General features: G+C 38.6%; 1 protein-coding gene across 7 annotated transcripts in view; it reads left to right on the forward strand.

The window, feature by feature from the left end:
- Nucleotides 1–13,344, forward strand: part of CTNNBL1 (catenin beta like 1) — a 229,841-nt gene that overhangs the window by 131,023 nt on the left and 85,474 nt on the right. For all 7 annotated transcript variants that reach the window (XM_072631545.1, XM_072631544.1, XM_072631550.1 and 4 more), the window contains one exon: nt 8,728–8,909. In XM_072631545.1, the coding sequence (XP_072487646.1) occupies nt 8,728–8,909 (182 nt within the window). The remainder of the gene's footprint in view (nt 1–8,727; nt 8,910–13,344) is intronic.

Raw genomic sequence — 13,344 nt, forward strand, 5'->3', positions numbered from 1 at the left:
GGTGCAGATTTTAATTTTAGCACCTAATGAATCAGTTCTCACACTGTTATAGGATCAAATTACTTACAAATGCTTTTACACTAATTGCATTGTAGGTTGAAAGTGTTATTTTCAGGAAAACAATTTACAAACAAAAGTTGGAAAGGGACCTTGGTCTTTATCCAAATCAGTTTCCTATTTTATATATAGGAAACTAATGTCAAGTGAATCTGGGGGCCTCTCACAGAATAAGACATACTGAATATTTTCTTAAATCAGTAGGCATATGAAAAACTCTGAAGAGCAACTCATAATGGAGCTGGTGGTGGACTGTATAATGTTGTAGTTCATGCAAACTGGAAGTGAAGTTACTTGGAGGGTCAGTATGGTGTGGTAGAGAGTGTGCTGAATTTGGACTTAGGTCCAAAGTCACCTTTGGCACTTAAAAAAGCCAAGTATGGACCAGGGACCAGTCATGGACACCCTGAACAGATGATATTCACCTCTAAAAACAATATCTGCATCAATTGAAGAAGATTGTTTTAAGAATCAAGCGAAAATAATGTAAATAAAGTGCTTTACAACTTGCAAAATATTGGACAAACATCACTTGTTAAGATGCTCCCATATAGGGTTTTGTGAGAAGCTTCTTCAATAATAGAGTTTTTGGGTTTTTTTTTTTACTCTTTGGGGTCATCAGTTTTAAAAGGGGCTTTGGAGTTTAAAAAGAGATTTGTTTGTCCAGCCATTCTTTTTAATATATAGCTTGTGTTCAGTACTGTGCTAGGCACTTTGGGGGGTAGGTAGGATGTGGCAGGCAGAATATGAAAGTAAACATATCTTCCAGAATCCCAATAGTCTTTTTGTTTAGGGTTGATGTGTACCCCAGTACCAAAAATTAAGATGATTTGGCAGCCATTCCTGAAAGAGGGAGTCTCTAAAGCAAAAAATCCTTTTTCCCATACTGGGATCCATCTCAGTTGCATTTCAATAATACTTCATAGATCTGCAGTTTAATCAGTATGGGTGCCCTCATCATCAGTGCAGAACTACATCCCATAGTTGCTATAGCTGAAAAAAATAATCATTTGGTTGCCAGTGATTATTCGGCCTTTCTGTACTCAGGCAGATGGATCTTGTAGCCATCTGTTGAAGTTAACTTGGGTTCTTAAAGACTATCTCAAGCAAATGCAAAGGACTAGACCATACGTATTCTCTCTAAACTGTGTCCTCCCTCCCCCAACTTCTCATTTGTTGAAGTTGAATCCTTAAAAGCCAAGTTCAGATATTCCTTTCTCCATGGATTCTTCCCTGATCTCCTCTCCTCAGTTAATAAGGTCTTGCCAGTCAGATCTTGCCTAATATTTTGTTTTAAAGTTTTCTTAATATGGATTATTGTGTGTTTTAGTTATGTATTTATGTATGTTATCTTATTCTTCTATTAGACTTTAAGCTCCTTGACAGCAAAAGTTCACTGATGGTAATAACTGTCTTATCTAAACTTTGTATCTTCTTAAAATGTCATTCTTTTATCCAATAACATATAATAAATGTTTATTGAATTGAAGCTCTGGCAGGTCCTGCTAAGCTGGAAAGATTTCAAGTACGGGTACAGTAATGGACTGTCTATCTGCCTCTTGAGGATCTCCCTCCATTGGATTTCAGAATTCTTTCTAACCTCAAGTTCATTATCTTTCTGCCTAAGATTCTTCAATTTAGCAAGTATTTATAAACTGCCCCTATGGGCAAGGATATACATCCAGACCTTATTCTCTGGGAGCTTATAATCTAATGTTTGCCCAGGGATGGGGATGATATATGCAAGCCATTGTAATAGTAGGTAGATTAGTACAAAGGAGAAGGTTAGGTAAAGTACTTTTGAGAATTTTGAGGGTAGGGACTGGGTGAGGGAGCAGAAAAAAGGGAAGGGAATATAAAAGGGAAAGAATGATAATAATAATAGCTAACATTTTTGTAGCCCTAATCTTGTACTGGCACTGTGCTAAGCTAAATGCTTTTTTACAGAACTCTTCATTTGATCCTCACAACAATCTTGGGAGGTAGCTGATTTTACTACTCCCATTTTACAGATGAGGAAACTGAGGCAAACAAAGGTTAAGTGACTTGCCTAAGGTCACACCGCTAGAAAGTGTCTGAGGCTGCATTTGAACTTGGATCTTCCTGACTCCAGGTATGGAGCTTCATCCACTGTACTACCTAGCTGCCTGAGTAGTTCAATTTGTCTAAAACATAAAGTCTGTGAAAAGAAGCCGTATGAAAACAGGATTAACAGTAAGTGGGCTGACAGATGGTGGAAGGCCTTGAATGCCAACCAGTTGAATGTATTCAGAGAGGGAAATGTCAAAGATGACTGACTTTTCAATCCTGAATGACTGGGAAGATGACATTACTCTCAGAAGAGATAGCAGTTAGAGGGAAGGGGCAATTTTGCGGGAGGGGGTTGAGAAAGATGATAAATTCAATTTTGAATATGTTGAGTTTAAAGTTTCAGTAGATCTGGGTGAAGATATTCTGCAGGCAGTTGAACTAGATCTAGGAGGAAGTTGAAGGTAGAGCTGTGCTAATTGAAACCATGGGAGTAGATGAGATTGACTGTAGAAAGAAGAGAATAGGACCGAGGGCAGAACCTTAGGGGGCACTCATATTTAAGGAAAGGAAGAATATTTCTACTTTGTAGTTTAGGAATTTGTTTCCTATAACTTTATATACATAAGTTTTATGTTATTATTTTTCCTTTCATTGATTTTTCTTTTTTATGTTGTTGGTACCACTTTTCTCTGCCTTGCAGGACCTTTATCTCTCTACTACCATTTTTGAACTTACCCTCTCCCCTAAGTGCTATTTTAGTTGTCTGACTGCTTATTTTTATTCATCTCTTAGAGTATCTGGCTTTCAGAATCCTTGACAGGATCAATACTATGAAAGCTAGCTTTTTGTTTTGTTTTGTTTTGAAAGATAGAAGGAGAGATGAAGAGATCTAGGAAAAGCACAAAGGTTTGCTGAGGTGATATTTTAAAATGATGTTAGTGCAGCAAAAAAAAAAATGTGGATGGGATCCTCGAGATTAGGGATCATTGAAAAAAGAGTTCTTGTATAAGGAAGTCAGAGAGGCAAGAAGAAGGGGAAGGGTATGGTTGAAGAGAAGCAATGCCCAAGCCTTTCAAGGTTTCAAGTATATCTTGGGGACTCTAGGAATAATTCTAGGCTACACGGGAATGTAAGCAACTGAAAGAAGGATAGAAAACATCTCCTTGGGATCTGTGTGTGTTCTGATGTTGCGGTAGACACTAGAAATGAGAATCTTAGGTACTATATTGGTTCATAAAGTGCAGTGCTTTGTTTATAGGCAATACTTACTAAATGCTTATGCAGTCATTCGTTCATTCATCCATTCGTTCAAGAAACAGGGTGAGTGTTTAATTTACAGTTTGTCTGAACCCCTTGATAGTATTTAATTTTGAAAAACACACTGAGACCTCTTTTTCTGCATAGTTGGGGTTATTCTAGACAAACGCATACACCCCAGCACTCCAGTAGTCTCATCTTTTCTTCTCTGCCCTCTTCTCCAATTGTGTATTTCACAGCAAATACATGTTTTTTATACAACAGTTTTCTATGCCTCCATTAATATCTCCAGGTGCCTTATAGTGGCACAGAGAAAATATTAGACCTTCAAAAGCTGTAACAGCAAAGTACAAGCTCTGGCTGGTCCTACTAAGCTAGAAAGGTTTTACGTATAGGTGCCATTCTACTGGTCACAAGATACAGACAAGAAGTTCTAAAAAGAATTGCAAGCTATTAACAATCATATGAAGGAATCCACGAGGTCACTAAAAATGAAAGAAATGCAAATCACAAAAACCCTTAGGTTTCACCTCATAACTGCAAATTGACAGAGATGACAAAAGATAGGATTCTGATGCTGGAATAGTTGTGGGTAGATAAGACACACTGGTACATTGATGGTGGAACTGTGAATTAGTACAGCCATTTTGGAAAGCAATTTGGAAATTATGCAAATCAAATGACTAAAATGTTTATGTCCTTTGATGCCAGAGATTCTGTTATTAGGTCTCCTGAGGAGACCATTGATAAGAAAAAAAATCCCCACATAACCAAACATTTCGAGTAGTCTTTTTTATGATAGCAAAGAAACAATTGAAAACAAAGTAGATGCCCATCAATTGGGGAAAGGCTAAGCATATTGTGGTACATGAATGTAATGAAATGTTATTGTGCTGTAAGAAATGACAAGTGTTGACAAATACAGGGAAGCATGAAAAGATCTAACTGAATTGATGCAGAGTGGAGTAAGCAGTCAAGAAAACAGTAAACACAAAGACTATCATAATGTAAATGGAAAGAACAAGCACACAAAAAGTCAAAAGTGAATATTTCAAAACTATAAAGAATAAGCATTACTCAAAAGAATAGAAATGGAAAGACTCCCACTCCAGCCCTCTGGCAAAGGGGAGGTCCACAAATGTTGCACATTGTACATATTTTCTTCTTTTTTTTTTCTGTTTTTAAAATTTACTTTTTTTTTCTGTCTTTAAAAATGTTTGTTATGTGAGATGGCTCTCTGGCATGGAGATGGGGAGGGATACTGAGGAAATCATGGTGATGTAAAAGCACAAAAGACATCAACAAAAACGTAGTTTTTCAAAAATGACCAATTCAAAGATACACTGTATATGTGTCATCAGAAGATGACTGGCTTAGTTCAGAGTCTTACCACCAAAGGCAGGGCCCCTTTTTGCTTAGTAACTCACGAAGCCAACTTTCTAAGGAATAGAGGGGTTGAGATGTGTATTGGTGAAATGTGTAGGGGAGTAATAAGATAATTGCTCCTTTTTGAAGCTCTGAAGTAATTTTTGTGCAACTAATTTTTACACTGTCTACCTGCATTATTACTTTCCCTTCTAAAGAGATCTAATTTTAGGGATATTCAGTAAGTACCCAATACTGTGACTGATATTATATATAAGCAATACTCTTTCATGTGTGTAAGGTAGCTCAGTTATTGCTCTTTGTCTTTGGAGATTTGAGAGTCCTAGGGCAAGAAAAGAAAGGTCCAAAGAGTTAGACTGGATAAAGCTCTGGGAATGTGTTCACACAGTGGGAAAGGACTGATTGATACCTTTACAGGTGGAAGATTGGGGCAGAGTATTCATGTATGGAGAAATTAAGATTGTGCAATTTTTAAAAGCTCTCCAGAAGCTTGGTGGCCAATTACAGTGACTAAAAAAAAAAAGTTGAGGTGCAGCAGGAGATTGAGTGATATGTGGCTCATTGCCAAGTGCATTCTTTGTGCCAAGCACTATTCCAAGTACTTTACAAATGTTTCATTTGAATCTCACAACCAACTTGTGAAGTTGGTGCTATTATTATCCCCATTTTACAATTGAAGGAAACTAAGGAAGAAAGTGGTTAGTGACCAGCCCGAGATCCCACAACTAGTAAGTGTCTGAAGCTGGATTTGAATTCAGCTCTTCCTGTGTAAATCCAACACTTCGGTTGCATGGGTCTTTAAGATGGTTGCCACAGAAAGAAAGTTAAGAAATCCTGGGCTTAATTAAAGTGTATTCTCCTACATCACTCAATTCTTAAAAACTTAAAGCACTTTAAAAAAAATAATGTGTCCTTGGAGCAGAATAAGTAGTGGGTTTTTTTGTTTTTTTAAAGCAACAAAGGGGGGAAAAAACAGAAGAATTACATTGTCAGTTTCCTTGAAAATGTTGACATGAGGCTTATTACTTTTGCTGTAAAACCCTGTTCCAGTTAGAGAGAGAAGAGACTACTGTGTTCCCAAGGGATGTGGACAGAGGCATCTTTGGCTTGTGTAGCAGAAATGCAGTGAACCTGTCTCAGATATTAACTGAAAACAAGAGGGGGAGAAGAGGACTCAGCACTTCCATTCTGAGGCTGATGGGGGTTTTGTTGTTGTTCTGAGGTGATTATGTTGTTTTTGTTAACATGCAAAAACTCTTTCTGATTGAGGAAAAATGAATTTTAATTTTAACCCACTTTATGGGTATGTTATACACAAAATAAATCTTTCCCATTGTTTTGAACTGTGTGATTCTGTCAGAGCACATAGGTTAGCATTAACAAGTTTAGCTGGGTTGTGTGGTTTTTGTTTGATTTTATTTATAGGGTCTTGTTTTGAATGAGCTGCAAGCCAGGTTGCTATATTTCTTTTTTTTATCATGTTTTCATTAAAAAATAAGTCAGGGACCCCTTCTTTTCTAGTCTCCCATCCCCCAGGATTCAGGTGCACAAGGAAGATAGCAATCCAAACCTCTTTGAAGTGAGTCATCTTTCCTGATGGGCCTGTCTACAATTCTGTGCTCCAAGCTGTGCATACAGGTCTGTTTGTTGTTCCACCAACAACAAATGTTGCTTTTCTACTCCTCCCACTCCCCCACCTCCCTTCCCAAGCTGAGTAGCTCTCTTCTCTCCTGGATGGATTGTAATAGTTTGAACCTGTTAGTTAGGAATCAGGAAAACACTCCACAAACACAAAGTAATCCTTCCAACAGCCCTCGAGGCTGGCTTAGCCGTTTCACAAATGAGAGACTGATAGCTGTGAGGCAAAGTTACTGAATCAGGATTTCATGGTGAGGAGATGACTTAGGGTCCAGTAATTTGCAACTCTTTTCCTTAATAATGAACCTTCCATTCAATCTTATTTCCCAATCAAGTGAAAGGGGAACCCATTGGTATAGTGACTCAGAAACCCGGGTATTTTTCCAGTTCTGTTTATAGAGCTCTGTGGTCTTGTTCCAACTGAACTCTTGGTGTCCTGCCTGAGAAATGATGTGTTTCAGAATCTTAAAGTGAAAGGCACCTTTTATTTGTAAACTTTAAAAGACGTGTTGTGCATCAAATAAGGGTGATCTCAGGTTATCTGCATTTCTTGAATATTGCTCAGCTGTGGGACATGGTAATGGCATGGTAATGGATGTAAAAAAAGAAGTCGTGGTTTGTTGCAGAGATCATGGTTCGGTTGGAACAAACCAGTCAGAAAAATAAATGAACTTTTTTCCCCTCTAAAAGTATAATAGGAAGGAAAACAGGCATCAGTGAAATGTTTCTCTGAGATACTTCTCCAATCATCACAAGTCATTTAGGCTGGCTTCTGAATTGGTAACTGAATGAAAGACAGCTTGATGAACCAGACGAGACTAAGATAAACAGCTTATCTTCCAGTAGAATAAATATTTCAGATAAAGTCAACCCATGATAGCCCAGCCAAACAGCTATTGATCACTAAAAGCCTGAACTTAAGGCTAATGAAAATTCCAGAGTTCACTTCTCTGAAGGTTGCCTAAATGGTGATCAATATACAATTACTGTCCCTTTAAATGTTCCTTATATTGCCCACTTGGAAAAGGGATCTGCTTTTAAAGTTTTCTTTTGGTAAATTTACCTAGGCCAAACAATGAGAGACTTTATCAGATGGGTGGTTTTTGTTTTAATGCATATAATGATTTTATGTTGTTCATGGAATGGTTTGAATGCATGGTGAACATGTAATCCAAAAAACACAAAAAATTTTGTGATAGGCATTCATTTCAAGTGGTCGGGCCATACAGGAGAACAATGAGGACAATTGGGATAGACTATACCAATTTTAAAATTTCTATTCACATGATTATCTTTATAGTAATAACCCGAGGGAATAATAGTATTTCAGTTCATGTCAAGTTAAATGCTGAACTAGTTACATAGCTCTCTATGGGAGCTAGGTGCTGTGAATGGAGTACTGGGTTTAGAATCAGGAAAACTCACCTTCTTGAGTTAAAGTTTGGCCTCAGACACTTATTAGCTGTGTGACCCTGGATGAGTCACTTCACCTTGTTTGAACCATTCCAGTATCTTTGCCAAGAAAAACCCAGATGGGGTCACAAAGAATTGGACATGGCTGATATGAGGTAGATCATTTTAGATCAATCATTTTGTAGATTATTTTAATCAATCCATATTGAAGAAAGAGTTGTAAAGGTTGATTTACTTAGATGGGATGTGCCCTCATGTGTTGAAACTGTAACATGCTATACCAATATTGTTACAAGAGACTGCATTCTAAAGGTAAATTTTTACTTCTTTAACGGAATATTCTCTATGACTGTTCCCAGTTCCTAGAGTGAGGTAGTACTACACCTTTAACATTTAATTGTATGCTTTAGTACTTGGATGGATTGGTGATCTCTGTACTTGCTACAGTAGTGTACTAACCGCACCTTCTTAAGCTGTGCAGTTCTTCCTATGGATCCATTCACTCATCTAGGGTGCTTGTTCTCTATCTCTTGACATTGTGTGGGTACTGTGGAGTATCCATGTTGTCTCTCAGTTACTCCTCCTTTAGTCCACATCACTGGCTTACCTTCTCTTGTTTTCCAGGTCTCTGACATTCTTTTCTTTGCTTCTCTTGCATAATTACTTGTTAACATTGTGTTGCGGCCCACATATACCTTTGCCTGTTGACTGGCTCTCAACTTAGTCACTCAGAGATGGTAACATTCTTTCAGTCACCTCCTCTGGGTCACTGAAAGACCAAATGATTTGTGGAAGCTTTCTGTGAACCTTGTTTAGGCAGCTCTTCCTTTGAATAGAGTATGAAGTAAATGCTGTTGAGTGGCCTTCCTTTGGGCATTTTTACATGGTCTTGTCATGATTATTATTATTATTTTTTTGCTTTACGGAAACCCTTTCTTTCTCTAGGGAAAAGAAGATTTCTCGAAGTAGTGCCCTGAAGGTATTGGATCATGCTATGATTGGACCTGAGGGTACTGACAACTGCCATAAGTTTGTTGACATCTTAGGTTTGCGAACCATCTTCCCTCTCTTCATGAAATCTCCCAAGAAAATCAAGAAAGTGGGAACCACAGAAAAGGAACATGAAGGTAAGATCATCCTAGGAACTGGAGAAAATAGGATGGAGAACATAGCATCCTTGATAGCAGAAACTTTTTCATTTTGTCTTTATATCCAGTATCTATTTAACACAGTGCCTTACACACATAGTAGAACTTAGTAAGTGCTTGTTGAAATGGTTTGGTTGAATCTGAGTTTTAAAAACAAATACACTTTCAATTGAATGAAGGAAGATTGGCAGTGAAACAGCTTGATTTTTGACTACCTCTTCAGTGTGCATGAAAAATCCACCCTATTGCATAATGCAATGAGGAACACTGTCTTCACAGTCAAAAAATGTGAAGTTTGATCTCAGTTCTGACCCTAACTGGCTATGTAGCTCTTGGGATGGTACATCACCTCTTTGTGCCTTAGTTTCCTTTCCTGTAAAATTAGGGAGTTAAGACTAGATATATTGACAACTGATGCAACAACTGTTTCACACTTGCCTGAGTCCTGGTGGCTTTCCTTGTGGCCTGTTAATAAGTCTATGTCTGGGAGTTTTGTTTTCTTAGCTATAATTTGTAGCTAGGTGTCTCTCTGATGGAAGACCCTTTTGAAAAGAATTATGAAGTGGTAACAAATGTCATCTCCAAAGTGGTGCTTTCATGGATTTCTGCATTAAAGTATGATTCAACTAACATCAGGAATTGCAGGAATAAACTATTTATAGCCCAGGTTCTCCTTTTTTATGTTTCTCCTCCCCAATGGAACACACTCCTTACAAAATGCTTCCATGAATTGCAGTTGTGCTCTGAGACATCATAACCACAGTAGTTACTGTAGGGCCAGTTTCTTTCTGCCACCATCTAGAGGGATGGAAATTTATGAACATTGGCATTGGTATTCGAGGCTTGTGCCAAGTACCTCTCTAGGGGATATAGGTTATTGGTACAGTGTAAAGAATTGGAAGGTGGAGACAGGGATGAACATGGAAGTATGGACTGTGACATTAAAATATAAATTGTGGCCAATGGATCTTTCTAAAACAGGGGGACCTTGAGAATCTAAAATTCCAAGAAATTATAAGATTTGTAAAGATGGACTATGCCTAGAGATGATCTAGTCCAGTTTTATCACTTAAGAGAAAAGGAAACTGAGGCCTTGAGAGTTTTACTGATTTACCCAAGATCACACAGTTAAGAAGTAGCAGAATCAGGATTTGAATCCAGATTTTCCTGGCTCTTAATAAGTACTTTGCTCTTTCCACCATACTTTGCTGCATCATTTAGAGTAAGATGTTTGAATTATATATGCTGAGTTCTGTAGCACTTTGAAAAGTCATTGGGGGGGGGGTGGTGGAGCCAAGATGGTGGCACACATATGCGGGCTCTCCCCAAACAGCCCATAAAATACCTGTAGAGAGGGACTCTCAACAAATTCTGGAGCAGCAGAAGTGGAGAACAACAGAGTGGAGGAGATTTCCAGCCCAGGGTGACCTGAAAGGCCCACGGGAAACATCTGTTGCACCGGATGTGGAGCGGAGCCCAGCCCAGGCTTGGCCATGCCAGCCGTGCACAGCTCTGGGAGGACACCTCAGGGGTGGAATCTCCAGTCGCAGGAGTAGCGAATCTCCAGTCCCAGTGTCAGCAGTTCATAGATCCCTCAACTCACAGGCGCCAAAGGTCAGTGACAGGGTTTTTTCAGCTGGCCTGGAAGGGAGAAGGGCCTTCCCATAGCTCCTGCCTCAGGCAGTGGCCACAGAGGCCACATTGGGCAGTTCCCACAGCAGCCTCTACAGCAGTCCGCATCCATTGTTGGATCATAAAACCCCTGGGGGCACTGATTAGCCAATTCTTACCTCAGCCCGGTGTAGAGGCCCTGAGGCAGCTTATCTTTATCTCACACTGAATGGTGGTCCTGCCCATACAGCTTATCTGAATCTCAGCCCCCAGTGCTGGCTTGGTGGAACTGGAGGCCAGGTGGTTGTGGAGAGGAAACCGCTAAGCTTCTGGGCACAAAATCCTGTTCCCAGACCAGTGTACATGCTTGATTGTGCCACCTTGGAGGAACTGAGATCTTACAGATTCCCAGCATATACCCTCCTCTTAACAAAGGACCCAAAAGTCAAGTAACTGGTTGGGAAAATGCCCAAAAAAGGGAAAAAAAATAAGACTATAGAAGCTTACTTTCGTGGTGAACAGATATCTTCTCCCATCCTTTCAGATGAGGAAGAACAATGCTTACCATCAGGGAAATACATAAAAATCAAGGCTTCTGTATCCCAAACATCCAAAATAAATATTCAGTGGGCTCAGGCCATGGAAGAGCTCACAAAGGATTTTGAAAGTCAAGTAAGAAAGGTGGAGGAAAAACTGGGAAGAGAAATGAGAGAGATGCAAGAAAAGCAGGTCAACACCTTGCTAAAGGAGACCCAAAAAAATGCTAAAGAAAATAACACCTTTAAAAATAGGCTAACTCAGTTGGCAAAAGAGATTCAAAAAGCCAGTGAGGAGAAGAATGCTTTCAAAAGCAGAATTAGCCAAATGGAAAAGGAGGTTCAAAAGCTCACTGAAGAAAATAGTTCTTTAAAAATTAGAATGGCACAGATGGAGGCTAATGACTTTATGAGAAACCAAGAAATCACAAAACAAAGCCAAAAGAATGAAAAAGTGGAAGATAATGTGAAATATCTCATTGGAAAAACAACTGACCTGGAAAACAGATCCAGGAGAGACAATTTAAAAATTTTGGGACTACCTGAAAGCCACAATGAAAAAAAGAGCCTAGATATCATCTTTCATGAAATTATCAAGGAAAACTGCCCTGATATTCTAGAACCAGAGGACAAAATAAATATTGAAAGAATCCACCAATCACCTCCTGAAAGAGATCCAGAAAGAGAAACTCCTAGGAACATTGTGGTCAAGGAGAAAATATTGCAAGCAGCTAGAAAGAAACAATTCAAGTATTATGGAAATACAATCAGGATGACACAAGATCTAGCAGCTTCTACATTAAGGGATCAAAGGTCTTGGAATATGATATTCCAGAAGTCAAAGGAACTAGAACTAAGACCAATAATCACCTACCCAGCAAAACTGAGTATAATACTTCAGGGAAAAAAATGGTCTTTCAATGAAATAGAGGACTTTCAAGCATTCATGATGAAAAGACCAGAGCTGAAAAGAAAATTTGACTTTCAAACACAAGAATCAAGTGAATCATGAAAAGGTAAACAGCAAAGAGAAATCATAAGGGACTTACTAAAGTTGAACTGTTTACATTCCTACATGGAAAGACAATATTTGTAACTCTTGAAACTTTTTTCAGTATCTGGGTAGTTGGTGGGATTACACACACACACACACACACATACACACACACACACAGCATAGGGTAAGTTGAATAGGATGGGATCATATCTTTAAAAAATGAAATTAAGGGGTGACAGAAATATATTGGAAGGAGAAAGGGAGAAATGGAATGGGGCAAATTATCTCCCATAAAAGAGGCAAGTTAAAGACTTTTCAGTGGAGGGAACAAGGTGGGAGGTGAGAGAAAAAACATGAAGCTTACTCATCACATTCAGCTAAAGGAAGGAATAAAATGCACACTCATATTGGTATGAAAACCTATCTTATAATACAGTAAAGTAGGGGAGAAGGGGATAAGCAGGATGGGGGGGATGATGGAAGAGAGGGCAGTGGGAGGAGGGAGCAATTACAAGTCAACACTCTTGGGGAAGGACGGGGTCAAAAGAGAGAATAGAAGAAAGGAGGGGCAGGATAGGATGGAGGGAAATATAGGTTAGTCTTGTACAACATAACTATTATGGAAGTCTTTTGCAAAACTATACAGATATGGCCTATATTGAATTGCTTGCCTTCCCAAAGGGGATGGGTGGGGAGGGAGAGAGGAAGAAAAGTTGGAACTCAAAGTTTTAGGATCAACTGTTGAGTATTGTTCTTGCATACAACTAGGAAATAAGAAATACAGGTAATGGGGTATAGAAATTTATCTTGCCCTACAGGACAAAAGAGAAGATGGGAATAAGGGAAGGGAGGGATGTTAGAAGGGAGGGCAAATTGGTGATAGGGGTAATTAGAATGCTTAGTGTTTTGGGGGGAGGGGAGGGGAGAAATGGGGAGAAAATTTGGAACTCAAAATTTTGTGGAAATGAATGTTGAAAACTTAAATAAATAAATAAATAAAAGTCATAGGGTTCTTAATTACAGTTATTTGTGAAAGTGAACCATTAACAAGGATGTTCCAAGTTAGCTGAATTGATCCCTTCCAGTAATTCCTTTTTATTGATAATGATCAGAAAAAAGGATGTTTTGATTAACTGGGATTTGTTTTATTTATCTATATCTATAAATCTCAGTCACATATGATATATAGCATATCTGTATGATATCTGTATATATCTATTTTTATACATGCCCATAGTGGGCAAACTATATCATATTGACTGGTTGCTAG

Source organism: Notamacropus eugenii, chromosome 1 (assembly GCF_028372415.1).
Source record: "Notamacropus eugenii isolate mMacEug1 chromosome 1, mMacEug1.pri_v2, whole genome shotgun sequence".
Taxonomy (NCBI): domain Eukaryota; kingdom Metazoa; phylum Chordata; class Mammalia; order Diprotodontia; family Macropodidae; genus Notamacropus; species Notamacropus eugenii.